Source organism: Urocampus carinirostris, chromosome 15 (assembly GCF_059441175.1).
Source record: "Urocampus carinirostris isolate Australia breed hairy pipefish chromosome 15, RoL_Ucar_1.0, whole genome shotgun sequence".
NCBI lineage: Eukaryota > Metazoa > Chordata > Actinopteri > Syngnathiformes > Syngnathidae > Urocampus > Urocampus carinirostris.
Window position 1 is genome coordinate 33,689,388 of NC_142363.1, and position 14,841 is coordinate 33,704,228.

At 39.9% G+C, this 14,841-nt stretch overlaps 1 protein-coding gene across 1 annotated transcript; it reads left to right on the top strand.

Moving 5' to 3' along the window:
• The first annotated feature begins 195 nt into the window (after positions 1–195).
• On the top strand, positions 196–13,022 carry spata7 (spermatogenesis associated 7). The gene is made up of 12 exons (XM_088354206.1): positions 196–404; positions 885–947; positions 1,031–1,120; positions 3,178–3,225; positions 3,327–3,430; positions 5,276–5,697; positions 5,764–5,809; positions 7,969–8,081; positions 8,154–8,192; positions 8,253–8,330; positions 10,881–10,938; positions 12,387–13,022. Exons 1-12 carry the CDS (start codon positions 347–349, stop codon positions 12,927–12,929), a joined length of 1,662 nt encoding a protein of 553 aa, XP_088210332.1. The 5' UTR covers positions 196–346; the 3' UTR covers positions 12,930–13,022.
• The last annotated feature ends 1,819 nt before the right edge of the window (positions 13,023–14,841 follow it).

Consider the following 14,841-nt stretch of genomic DNA (forward strand, 5'->3'; position numbering starts at 1 on the left):
TTTTTAACATTTTTCATTGGACATTGAATCATTACAAACAAAATTTACTTGAAAGTTTTAAACTAAAATACAAAGTTAAAAATGTTACTTAAATACGAAAGTGTTTTGTGGGTAGAAAAGAGATTTTTGGCGTAACCCGGCTTAAACTTTCGTATTCATCGTTCGCGCATGCGCATTACACAGAGTGACGTAAACACCTAGCAACCTGCATGGCGACGGGGAAGCTCGTCAATCCTCGGCTAACTGTTACGATAAGCTAGCTTCGTCTTAATATTTATCGCCTGGAGGGGAACAATGTCACGAATATACTTTGTGGTAATTTTGGGTGGTGGTGAGGCTTTAAGGAATGATTTTGCAGAAAATGGGATGCGTTGAGAAAAGTGTTGGCATGGAGGCGAGAAGAAGTAGGTAGCGGTGGTAGCATTAGCTATAGCATTGTGTGTTGGACGACTACTTTTTGGGATAAGGGAGCAATGTATCCATTTATATTCTAGCTTTATTCAACAATATTAACATATAAAGTCACTTTCAAAAACGAAAAAAGTAAAAGTCCTGGCTCTATTTAATGCTTTTAATGTTCACAAGTATTAGTTGCTTATGCAGTGAACCTCCATTATAACGCGGTTCAATTTTCGCGGTGTCGCTATATCACGTTTGTAATCTGTTTTGAATTCTAAATGGATAAACAGTCAGTTCTCCTTGTAGTTATTTGTAAAAACTGTATATACAGTAGTTTAATTTGTTAAACCAATGTTTACGCCTGTAAAATGGTGTGTTTATTTGTCCTAGTATACAACAGAATATTTAATTGTATATATTCCTTCAGGATTATAGTAAAAATATAACATTAAACGAATCTCTAATCATTCCTGTTTTTATTCTAGGGGGTCTATTATCAGGAACAGGGTCCAGCTTTTCTGTTAATAGACCTGGATTAAAAAGTAGTCGTAAGTAATATTTATTAGCTATCTATTTATTTACAGACAATACTAATTTATAGTGAGACGATTTATTGACTCTTATTTTTCAGCATTTTGTCCCAACTCATCCAGCAGGATGGCTCAAGCTTTGATAAAAGATCACATGCTGTCTCACTACAAACGGATTTATTCCGCCAAAGGTGAGCAATGAGTGAACCCACCTAATAGTCTGTAGTTTGCAATAGTCTGTGGTCTGTGCAGCCCTTTATGACTTCTTGTTATTAAGGGATATACAAATAAGCCATACTTGATTTGAAATTACGACGCTGTTTATGTTTACATCTCACTGATTTGCTAGTGTATTTTTAATTGGCTAAACATCAAAATGATTAAATAACATCAAAAGTCCATTCATCCATTTTCTGTGCCGGTGATTCTCGCGTGGGTCGCCGGGGCGCTGGAGCCTATCCCAGCTGTCCTCGGGCAGTGGACACCCTGAACTGGTTGCCAGCCAGTCACAGGGCTCACAGGGACAGACAACTCAATCACTCTATCACACCTAGGGACAATTTGGAATGGACAATAAACCAGACATGCATGTTCTTGGAATGTGGGAGGAAACCGGAGTGCCCGGTGGAAACCCACGCATGCGAGGGGAGAACATGCAAACGCTGCACGGGGAGGCTGCGGTAGCTGGATTTGAAACCTGGACCTCGGCACTGTGAAGCTGCACGATAGTATATTCAATAGACGTGTAAAGGTGGAAAATTTACCTTTGGTGTGATGTGACTTGAGCTGGTAAAGCGGAGTAGCAGGTGGGAGAGGAGACAGTCCATACAATTAAATCTGAAGACTTTTTTGCTTTAATAGTCTCTTTCTTCTAAATTATCCTGACTGTTGATTGGTTATGGCTATGTTCCTTAGCTAGTTTACCCATTCGTCTGGCTTCTTTGTATTTAGTAACCGGGCGCTTTGTTTCCATTGTTATGTTATTGCTTCTCCTTTTAGCATTACTGCAAGTCTTGGGACCCATAGCATACAAATCATATTGCTGTAAAAGGGAGCCAAAAAACATCTAATTCCAGGCCTCAAGTGGAAAAGTCGTAAGGCCGGAGCCGCCTTATCCCGGGGGGTCCACGGTTGTTTCTAACCTTACACATTGAATGTAATTAAAAGTCATAAAACTCAATAGACTGCCGTTTGTGTCAAGTGGGAAAAAAAACATGTAAATGTTTCCTCTTTAAAACTTCTTGTACTTTCCATGGTTATATTATTGCCTCTTCCTTTAAGTTAAATCAAGTCATATTCATTTGTATAGCCCTTTATCACAAAAAGTCTCAAAGGGCTGTAAAGACCACAACAACAAAATAACTAGTAAAATATAACATCAGCTATATCAATTGTTTTGGGGGAACGGGAATATTTTCAGCAAAATATGGAAAAATATATAACTTTGTTTAAATAGAATCCAAATTCCAACTATGATGTAGGTCAACGATAATAATATTGTAATGTTAAGTTCATACTTAGGTAAAAAACTAAAACAGCGCTGGCTAGCTAGCTAGCTAAAACAGTAAAAGCCACTTAAATAGCCAGACCGAAAGCTTGATGTCTAGCTAGAAAGGAGGCCAAAATTTTGCTTTATAACTAGCAAAAAAAAAAGATAAAATGTTAGCTTTATAGCAAAATGTAAAAAGCTAGGTAAAGAGCTTGCTTAACAGCTAAAAATGTAATAAGATAGCTAGCTACAAAGCTAAAAAAAAAGGTGGCCAGATAGCTAGCTAGAAAAAAAACCCTGCACATGTATTTTCTTTATCAAACCCATAAATCAGAATTTATGTTTTATTTCTTGTAAAGTCTTGGGACCCATAGCGAATAAATACCACAAAAAAAAAATTAAGTATTGTATTGCACTAACTCATTGAGTTTTTATGAAGCACACGAGATCCTGAACTGAATAAAGAGTGGCATTGTGGGAGGTAATTCGGCCAATAGCCTATAAGCATTTTCATAATTCTGTGACACAAACCAATAGCACACCAGCATCAATATATCAACCAATAGCAGACTGGCATTTTGTTTTTAACGTTGGATAGTGGGGACAATGCCCTAAAGAGTCGGTGAGCAAAACATCTTATTCCACACCGTTAACGGAGACGTCATGAAGCGGGGACGCCATTTTCCAGAGATATGCTGTAATCATAAGTGGATACGATTGCTAGCTTTTTATAAGACATTTTCTCACATTTATTTTTAGCCGTCATTGACACCTCAGCACCCAAAAGCCTCTCGCAGAGCGTGAAATGTAAGTTCAACCCCGGAACGAACACCAAAGTTCAGTGTCAGATAACACCCTCACATCGCGTTTGCCAATTAAACGTGTCATTTTTTTCCGTGTGATGACAGACAACGACCGGCTGAGACAAGAGAGGATGAAGATGGCAGCTCGTCCCCATTCGTCACAGTCGCTCTCACACAGGAATAGCAGGGCCTCGTGTTATTCGGCGCAAGTAAGAACGTGCAATTCCCTTTCTACTTGCAAATGTGTTTTCAAGTTGTGATGGATCCAGTACTCCCAAAATTTTATTGTTACATTTTACTTGTTAGCAGAATTGAAACATTAAATATCTATAAGTATATATTTATTGTACCATACTACAGAGCGCAACAAATTAAAAGCCGCAAACTCAAATTAAGAATAAAACTTAACATGTACCAGCTGCACCGGATTTAATCTTACGTATTTTCAGATTATGTGACCCTTCAGGATTGTGATTACAAAGATGAGCACATATTTAGGTTGGGGCGGCAGTAGCTCAGGAGGTAGAGTGCTCGTCTTGGGATCAAGGGATCCCAGTTCGAATCCTGGCTTGTCCGTGTTACATGTCGAAGTGTCCTTGGGTAAGACACTGAACCCCTAATACCCCCAATAAGCAGGTTAGCGTCTTACATGGCTGCAATACAAGGCCGCTATTGGGAAATGTGAAGCACACTGTAAAGCGCTTTGGGAAGTCATTGACTTGAAAAGCGCTATAGAAATGCAGATCATTTCATTTCATTTACTAATCCTACGAAAGAAAACACAAATGAGGGCTGCATTGCGTAAAATGTGAGCCCTATTGTTCGAGACAACCGTACCAGGACAACCATATTGTGGAGAATAGTGCCATATTGCAACCCAGATGTGATTTTTGGTGGTCAAAGTTTTGACGGACCAGATTTCATTCGCTCGTCATTATTTTTTGAGGAAAAAAGGAAACTGAGGCGACCTGTCAATGATGTTGATCATATGGAAAGAGAAGTGTAATTTTCTTTTCCTCTATACTGATTTTTTTTATTTTTTTATCAGAATTGTTCAGATATTTTTATGTAATGTTTGTATTTTTTATATATTTCATATTCATTCTATTATGCTTTTATACAGTATGTATGTGTCAATATATTAGGTTTTTATTTATGATATGCATATTTTAATATACTTTTAAATAGATAATTTGTACATATTTTCATAAAAAATTTTTGTCTCATCATTGTAATACATTTGTGTCTCGTTTGTTAATTGATCGATTATTTATGTATTATATATTTTTTTGTGTATTTCATATACAGCATATTTTTCATCTTTATATGACAAATTTGGATCTATTAGATATAAATATGAATATCCATCCATCCACTATCAGCACCGCTTATCCTCAGTAGGGTCGCGGGGGTTCTGGAGCACATCCCAGCTATCTTCGGGCAGTGGGCAGGGGACACCCTCAACTGGTTGCCAGCTAATCGCAGGGCTAAATATGAATAAATAATATTTAAATATGTTTCATTTATCATTAATAATTGTTTTTGAAAAAATAAAAATTTTCCTGGGCAGCACGGCAGCGCACGGCAGCGCACTGCTTAGCGCGTGTGCGGCACGGTTCTAAGATTTTGGGTTCAAAACCTCCTGTGTGGGTTCAAATCCAGCTACCGGACTTCCTGTGCGGAGTTTGTATGTTCACTCCGGTTTCCTCCCACATTCCAAAGACATGCATTTCAGGTGGATTGGCCGGTCCAAATTGTCCCTAGGTGTGAATGAGCGAGCGAGTTGTCTGTCCCTGTGTGCCCTGCGATTGGCTGGCAACCAGTTTAGGGTGTCCCCTGCCCACTGCCCGATGATTGCTGGGATGGGCTCCAGCACCCCCGCGACCCTACTGAGGATAAGCGGTGCAGCTAATGAGATGAGATGAGAATATTTTTCCTTGCAACAATGCTGGGCCTATGGGGACAGCGTCTCAGAGTTCTAATGAAAATAAAAAGCGTTTTTACTTGCAACCTTTCTGGGCCTATAACTCATTTCATTTTTGGTCCGGTTCTAGAGTCGATGTTCCATTCAATCGGAAGGAAGGCCCTACCTTTGCTCAAGGAACTCCGTGTTCTCCGCCCCTGGATTCAGCAGCTCCTTTAAGGAGCTCCCCTCCCCGTCAACGAAAGCTACCTCCAAAAATCATCACCACGATCTCCCTCTTCGACCACATTCTGTAGCAGAACTCAAATCCGACCTGCGCCCGTTCGCTCCCGGCGAATCCAACTTCCTGAAAGCCTTCCGAGATCCCGTGCAAAAAACGTACAGCGGGGACTTGCTGCAAAAACACTCGCGACGTTTTACCCAGGACAAACCCTTCACGCCCAAAATGCTCAAGTCGGAAAAGAGCTCGTACTTGTCCAGTTATCGCTACTACCGAGCGCCGTTGAGCGCCGACCCGGCCGAGGCGTGCGACGACGTCGGATCCGAGCAACGGTAGTAACCGTCGTGTGATAGCGCACTTTGAATTTAAATCATTGTCGTTTTGCCTCTTTTTTGTAGAGCAAAAGCTGAGCAGAGGACACAGGACTTGGATGAGCGATGGCAGGTACGTTTCCAATATACATTTGTGTAGAATTTGTATATTACATCCTGTAAATACAGTAGACCCCCCAGGATACGGTAAGAACCGACTGACCACGTTTTCACTCGAAAGCACATGTGTCAAATTCTTGGGCCGCTTTCATGTGGCCCGTGAGACAACTGAGAGAAGCACAAGAGAAGAATGAACTGCATCGTGAAACGACCCTCAATCGTGCGCGACACAAGGTTTCACAGTCACTCGGTTTCACAGTCACTCGGTTTCACAGTCACTCGGTTTATTGCCTGCATTCAGTAAACAAAACAATACAAAAGTCAGGGCATCTGTTCAAGACTGCAATAATCTTCAGCGCGATGCAAATTGGCTGAAGCTATGGCAAGCGCTGAAGCCCATAAAGTGCCAAACGAAAAAGACAGTCGCAGACGCCCATGACTTAACAATTGAATGAGGTACCGGAATATTAACAGTAATACAACAAAAACGCAGATTTTGTGAGAATTCAAAAAAACATTAAAAACAATCAAATTTCAACTGTGTTACAATCGCATCAAACAAGACATGCAGTTTTAACCCTTGTGTTGTGTTAGGCTCTCCACTGACCTGACCTGTTTCAAGATTCTAAAATGTAATCACTGAATAAATGATCCCCCCACCCACTTCTGCATTCACCCGCTACTCCACTCAACCAGCTCAAATCACATGACACCAAAGGTCAATAAAATAACATTTTTCTTTTATTTGTATATAATACAAAATAAACTTATACACATATTTAGTACTTTCATTTTTTATCTGGGCTACCAGGAATTGGGAATGCATTAATTACCGTAAATTCCGGACTATAAGCTGCTACTTTTTTCCCCAAACGTTCAACCCTGCGGCTTATTCAGTGATGCGGCCAATTGATGTAATTTTTCTAACGGCCGCCAGCGGCGCTCGAGTACAAAAGGTAAGATTTAGACCGGTGGAATATATGCGCAGAGGAAAACTGCAACTTCACTAAAACTGGCCGCATGCGAAAGGCAACTTTTTCGCAAGTGTGCCAGTGGATCCTGACAGCGTGGGGCAGCATCAAAAAACCCACCATAACCAACTGGTTCCGAAAAGCCGGTCTGCTGCGTGCCGGAGAGGAGGGCACAGAATCAGGAATGGATGAAAGTTCCAGCAACAATGAGAGTGCGAGTCGGGCTGCGGGAGCGTGGGACGACGTCTATATTACACTGTTTCTTTCCGACACTGAGGAAGACGACTTTGATGGCTTCAGTTCTAAGGAGGAAGATGAGGACGGTTTACTGTGATTTTTACAAAGACGGTATGTTTTTTTAACAGACCCGTTTAGCTTTGAAAACTCTCTCGGTGTAGGCAAGTCACATTTATTTATATAGCCCTTAATCACAAAAATGTCTCAAAGGACTGCACATGATGGTAATCCCCCTTCCAGGATTGACCATGGTGAATCACAATTAGCATTACTGTACACAGAATAGTAAACACTAGGTAAGATGTGTATCGTCTTTCTTTGTAAATATGTGTAACCATGTATAATATGTATTTGCAACTGTATATTTTTCTAATGTATTTATTTGTATTTATTTTGGACACTTATTCTGAAATGTTTTGGACGGGCCAATTAAAAAGAAGGGGCGCAACAAACGCGGGGTGACGGGAAGTGGGGTAAAGGTGAGTGTTTGTGGACACAGCGGACAATAGTGGATATATATTTTTCCCACTCTTACCTTTGGAAATATACACTTTTTTCCTTGGATTACTTTCAACGGGACCCGGACTCTGCAGGTCCGCATCAAACCTTAAGTACCGGTATCATTTTCCGCTCATTTTGCCGGCTGTGATTTTTGGACTGTGTACTTTAATGAAGGACATTTAACTTACAGTCCGGTCTGGGTTAATTTTGTGTTTGTGATACATTCTTTTAATGTGGGCGCATGCGGCTTATATACAGGTGCGGCTAGTGTAAGTACAAAATTGGTTTTCCTCTGAAAATGTGGGTGCGGCTTATAATCAGGTGCGCTCTATAGTCCGGAATTTACGGTACATATTACAATTGGTTTCTATCCCTTACTATACAGTGATCCCCTCTTCAACAGACTCATGTTGTATCCCAGTAGTATACTGTATAACAAATCCCCCAAAATGATTTGTCCTAGGATGACAACAAAGAGCAGCAGTGGTCAGAAGACGAGCACCCCGGCAGATATTCTATAACGCCAAAACCAACCAACAAAAGCCGAGACTACGATCCTTTTGACTATTCCACCAGGTCAAATTAATAGTCAGCAAAATGAGATGTTACTTATCGTCCTTCATGAAATGTGTGCTTATTATTTTTTAGGTTCTCGTTGGAGGGGGGAAACACGTCTCCAAATGCAGAGTAAGTTTGACTTCATATTAAGAGTATTTGATCAAAGATAATGTATTTGTTTGTCGACAGAGATGAAGAATTGATGTACCTTGAATTCATCAACGATGTAACGGAAGACATCTTGTCCAGGGGAACGGTGTCTGACAGGTGAGGTGTGTTCAATGTTGGGGGCGTTACTGAAAAATAGTAATTGAATACAGTCACTTGTTACTTTATTTGAAAAGTAACTCAGTTAACCCCTAGATTCCTGACACCAAGAAGTAGCAAGTTACACCGAAAGTAACTAAATACCATAGAAGGGGTTTAGAAATGGCCACATAATAAAAGAAATAGAAGAAAAACGTGTACACCAACCCGTGGAAGCGGTAAAGTTTTCATAATTTTTGGCTTGTGCAATCTTGAGAGTTTGCAAACAAACATTAAGCCGAGAAACACCATATCCATTTTGTCTCTGGGCTTCAAACCACTCAAAGACATTTATTTGGGTTGCTTTGGACAGTGGGGTTCCAATCATACTTTACACTGATTAATTCATTCTCGATGACGGGAAAAAAACAGCATTTTAAATTCTGAGCTTGCCTTTTCCCTATTGATTTCCGGGTAGTTTGTTGTTCCTGTATAAGCCACGCCCCCTTCCCCATGCACTGCCTACCAGTCGCTACTGGTGAACCCCAACCAAAAATGTGTATATAAAATGACCATCATAAGTTTGGGGTGGTGGACCCATATGCCGGGGAAGCAGGGATGCTCAAAATAAGGATGGTGTTAAATAACAAAACCAGGAACAAAGAAAATAACCAAGGGGTCAAAACAAGACCTGACATGACAAAGACCAACAAAGGAAATCCAATGAACAAAGTAACAAACAAATTGGTACTAAACCAGGGGTGTCAAACTCATTTTAACTCGGGGGCCACACGATAGAACAAACATTCTGTTGGGGGCCGGACCAGTAGATTAAAGAGAAAGAAAAAGAGAGATAAAGAAATAAGAGAAAGAGGGAGGATAAAGAAAGGGAGAGAGGGGGAGAGCCTGAGAAACAAAAGACATAAAAAGAGAAGTCATGAGAGAGGGGGAAAGAAAGGGAGAGGAAGAAAGAAATCTAAAAGAAATATAAAGACAGAAGGAGAGAAAAGAGAAAAGAAAGCGCAAAGGGTAGGAAGAGAGAAAGAGAAAAGGAAAAAAAGGAAATTAGAGCAAAATAAGTTAAAAAGACAGAGAGAGAAAGAGACAAAGAGCAACAAAGGAAGAGACAGACACAGAGTGAAAGAGACAGAGAGTGGGAGAAAAAGGAGTGGAGAGAGAGAGAGAGAGAGAGATAAATAAATACAAGTGCAGTGTCTTTGTGAGAAGCACCATTCTTTAGCAACATCAAGTTGACATATTTCAACCTGCAGCTTGTTTTTATCGTATGCTTCTCTGAGTGTTGTCTCGCGGGCCGGATTCAATCGGATTCAATTCAACCTGATCTGGCCCGCGGTCTGCCAGTTTGACACCTGTGTACTAAACTAATAAAAGGTGTCTTAACATAAAACCAGAAAAAAAACCCATCAGATGTGGCAGTGGAAAAGAAAATGACCTGACCATGGTGCTGTCCAAAGTGTCATCATTAGGGTTAGAATAATTAGGAAAAGGTGTGTCCTAATTGGACATACATGTGCCTAGTTCCAAACCTGATTGGTGTCATCTTGGGGAATGTGGCATACCAGATTCTAACAGACCCCCTAATTTTAGCATTTTGTTTTATATTTGAAAATACAGCTCGGATGCTACTCTATACGGTAGGGAGAATATCTCCATGAGGAGAAATTCCGCATCCTTGTACTCTGTTCCTGAGATTGCGCCACCATAACTGTATTCAGATTGGTGTCATCTTGGGGAAGGTGGCATACCAGATCCTAACAGACCCCCTAATTTTAGCATTTAATTTTATATCTGAAAATACGGCTCGGATGCTAGTATATACGGTAGGGAGAATATCTCCATGAGGAGAAATTCCGCATCCTTGTACTCTGTTCCTGAGATTGCGCCACCATAACTGTATTCAGATTGGTGTCATCTTGGGGAAGGTGGCATACCAGATCCTAACAGACCCCCTAATTTTAGCATTTTATTTTATATCTGAAAATACGGCTCGGATGCTAGTATATACGGTAGGGAGAATATCTCCATGAGGGGAAATTCAGCGTCCTTGAACTCTGTTCCTGAGATTGCGCCACCATAACTGTAAATATAAACACCCTTCAAATGATGTTGCTAATGGATTGAAGGGTTGTATATGTCAACATGAGTGATGAAGGAATGTTCAGCAATCGGAGGACATTGTTATACACGATCTGCATTTGATGAGATGCGGATTAACGCAGTAACACACCAGTAGAGTTATAAAACGTTATTAATAAAGCAATACAGTTTTAGTTGCGGAGAAAAGTGAATGTGTTACAGGAACACTTAAAATGTTGTCCAGAAAACATAGAATCCATTTATTTTGTTTTTCAGCTCAGAAAGATTCCCTGGTACGAAAAAAAGACAGTGGCTGTATATTTATATATGAATAGCAAGTATGGGAGTCTTAATGGCCGATACAAAGCTTTGACGTCATAGGGATTTTCATTATTGGGTTAACAACCATTTTGTACTGGCCGGAGTACGTGATGCTAACAGTATGCGGGGTATTAAATTTCTGTCTCCTTCAAGGGTCCTCAACCGGGTCATACAACGACACATTGACATGAATCTCCATCGTCTGGATGAAGTGAGTGGACATAAGCATGCAGGGGTGGTGGGATTTGGCAAATACAGTAGACCCCGGGATACGACATGAGGAATTGCCATGTAGCGGGGGATAGAAACATATAGTAGTTATCTAATTCCTTCCAGATAAATGCATTAAAATAACAATAGTATATAGTAAGTACTACTTCTGTGCAATATACAGGATTCGTACGGGTGCTTGAAATTCTTGAAAATTATTGAATTGTAATATAGTTTTTTCAAGTGTAGGAACTGCTTGAATTTTGGGTGTAATTCTTGTAATTGTTGCCATTGCCATGTGATTATATATATATATATATATATATATATATATATATATATAAAGAAACAAAAGGAAGAGAAAAAAACACAGAATAAAGTAACAGCTCGGAAAAAATAAACACAATGAGATTTTTTTAAAGGAATTTAAAAAAAAAAATAGAAAAAACACAGAAAAAAGAAGAAAAAGTTTGTGTTGCATTCGAATAATTTCCAATTATATCAAATTAATCTTGTTGCCAACCTTGTACTTCCACTCAAAAATGTGATTAAGTACAGTTCTGTATCTTACAACCGACTAAATAAGCCCCCCCAAAATGTTAATATTATGCGACAAAATATGTCAGGAAATAAAAAGAAATGGACATCTCGTGAAAAAATTGTAAGACCAAACGACGTTTGTAGGCCGTAGAAGCTTTGCAATCGTACATGAGTCAATTCAATTCAAAAGAGAAAAATAATTTTGCATTGCCGGAAACTCAGCAAAATGTAACTTGATGTCAAGTTTTGGACATGTTTGATCACGATTTAGTTGCCACACTTGGGATTGCCGTTGCTCACTGTTGTTTCAAGCGTTGCTCACCGACTTTGTGTGAACGCTCAGACCCGGTGAAAATTAGAGGGAACATTGCTTGGGACCCATAGTTAATAAATACAATTTATAAAAATATGATTTATCATCAATAACTTTTACGAAGCACACAAGATTCTAATTTAAAATCGAGACATTGTGGGAGGGAGTTCAGCTAAGAGCATATCAGCATTTTGAGGATGCCGTGAAGCAAACCAAAGCAGTCCAGCACTTTATGACTAACAATAGCAGGCAGGCATCTTAGGAATGTATCTGGTCGTATGGACGTACAACGTTTGAATTTTTTTTTAGTTTGAACAAATTTATTGACACTTTTAACAGCAAATAAACAATGTGAGGTTTGAACAAATTTTCTCGACACTTTTAACAGCAATTAAACATATTCACAATTTCATTATATCATTTTCTAGCAATATGGGGGACGCAAAGTGATATGTCTAAAGAGGGGTAGAAAAAACATTTTAACCCACAGCGTAAAGTCAAATCGTCAAAAGGAGGAGATGACGTATCCCGGGGTCTACTCTAAAATAGAGGAAATTCAAATAAAGGTTGCAACATGTGACACTGTGTTGTTTTAGGCTAAAATGCGCCACCTTCTGGACATTCTGCGCAATAACCTGGATGAGCCTTCCACACCTCCCTGCAACGAGGAAGCCAGGAGAAAGGACCTTCTCGATTCCCTCCTGGTGATGCCCGAATCAACGCAGTTGAAAGCCACAGAAAATGATGATCTCTTCGGAGACAAACGCTACGTTTCTTCCGAGTGTTCTGATCCAGTTCTGAGTCCCACACGGTTGTGGACTTCCAAAAGAACTTCCCAAAACACATACGACAAAACAGATGACACTTGGGAAGAAGGTAACAGTGAACGTGTTAGCAATATCAAAGACCAATCGGAGGAGGACCGAGCGATTGTGACGGAGAAGGACACCAGACACGAGGAGCTCCTCCAGGACACGGCCGAGGCAGATGATGAAGAACATTCAAAGCAGCTGGAGGACCTGCAGAGAAGGTTTTCAGAGTCTCTGCATGTTGATAAAGACACAAAACATGACAACTTGGATTCTTCTAGTGAGCTACAAACAAATAGTTTGGCGTCTGTAAGCGACGATGACTTTTGATCCTTGAGTAAATTGAAAGTATTACATAACATTTCACTCCAAAACGTCACAAATTAGTGTTTTTTAAACATATTTGATGCATCAAAGATGTGAAAGTACAACTGAAGTTTATTTACCTCATTTTGGAAGTACCATCTGTTACAGGGGTGATCCTGCAGGAATCAAGTAGTCTCATAGGAACATCTGAGTTGCCTGCGGACCGGTTCTAAATACAACTCAGCAGCGATGGGCCATTGTGATTTTCTTGGTAATCAGATTTCTACAAGCATGAGAAATCATTGACGTGATCAGTGTCTGTCACGACCAGAGACCCAATCGCGTAACGTTTTCTCACAATTTTATTGAAAGAAAGAGGAAGGGCAGCGCCCGCGATCCGATGCTCACTGGACGCGGGAAGCAAGTCGCTCTCGAACTCGGATGGAAATCAGAACACGGAAGAGGATCTTCCGTTGCGAGCGATGGCGGTGTCAGGGAAGGAAAAACTGGTCGGTAACCGGGACTGGGAGAGCAAGACGTGGTCAGGATCAAAACAGGTCGTAGCCGGAGACAGACGGGAGCAAAAACGGGACAAGTGGGAGTCAGGGTCGAAAAAGGCTTGCCTAGTATACGCTGAGGTTCGCAGACGGACTGACAACAGGGGATTGACAGGACTGGGATTGAATAGGGACAGGGAGCCAATCAGAACCCGCAGCGTTTGGCGCTAAATGAGCGCGCATCGGTAATCATGAGTCTCTTTAAATGAATGATCAATTTTCCCAATTTTTTTTTCAAATTAGCCCATAACTTAAATATGTAAAACACTTAATGCCCTTATACAAAGTACATGTAATTATTGACTGAGCCTATTCTAACTTTATTTACTCGAACACAATAATAACCTAGTAGTAAAAATTGTTATTTCAGAAATGCATATGAAATACAATGGAATTGTCATTGATAACAACATAGATCGTTTACAACGAGATTAGACGTGGCACTCTTAAAAGAAAAAAAAACTCTGCTCCCCCTTTAAAAAAAAGACAGGTAACCCCTGGTTTAGTGCTATTTCTTAATAGCAGTACCCTAAAAGACCACACCTCAACGCAAAAGCCTTAATGAACACGGAATAAGCTTTTTTAGCGTTACCTTGTGGTATATAGGGGTACTTCAACCTTTTTCAAATCCGGTCCAAATTTACTCGCAAAGCACTTTTCAGACACATCTCTAGTGCTGTATAAAACATGCAATAATAAAAAATAATATAATATAATCCCTTGCTTCCCCAACCAAACATCCCGGATTGTCACAGACAAAGACACACACAAAATGGCGAAAGGCACAGACTAACCATGTAAAGAAAAGGGGAGCCTATTTTAGCTAATGAATTGCTTCGGTGACTAATTTCACTCGAGCCATTAGCATCGCTTATAAAGTCAATGCTAAATCATTTTGCTGCTTGTCCCGTTTTTATGGACCTTAAACATTAATGTCGATGCTAGCATTGTGGACACTGCTGCTAGCCAAAATGCTAGGTTAGTTGGTTGAAATACACAATCTCCCAACAGAAAATGTATAAATCTATTTGAGTGAGAAATGGACCAATCAGCTACTTGAGCTCATGTTTAAAATATACAAAATGAGGCATGGATTTTGAATTCTGTTCTGTTTTCCGATTGGCTAACGGTCTCTTTTTTTCTTCTCTACCTGATGATTTCAATTATTATTTGACTGAGTATTTGATTTTATAATAGTTCAAAAAAAGAAAAAGGTTTTTGCTTCACGGCATAATAATTATTGTCGTTATTCGGTCATTATTGTCGTGAGTAACTATAAAACGTGTCGTTGATTTTTAAACAAGAATATTGTATTAAATACTGTACTTAGCAAAAGTACATTAACTATCATATAAATGTGTATTCTTTTAAACATGCTC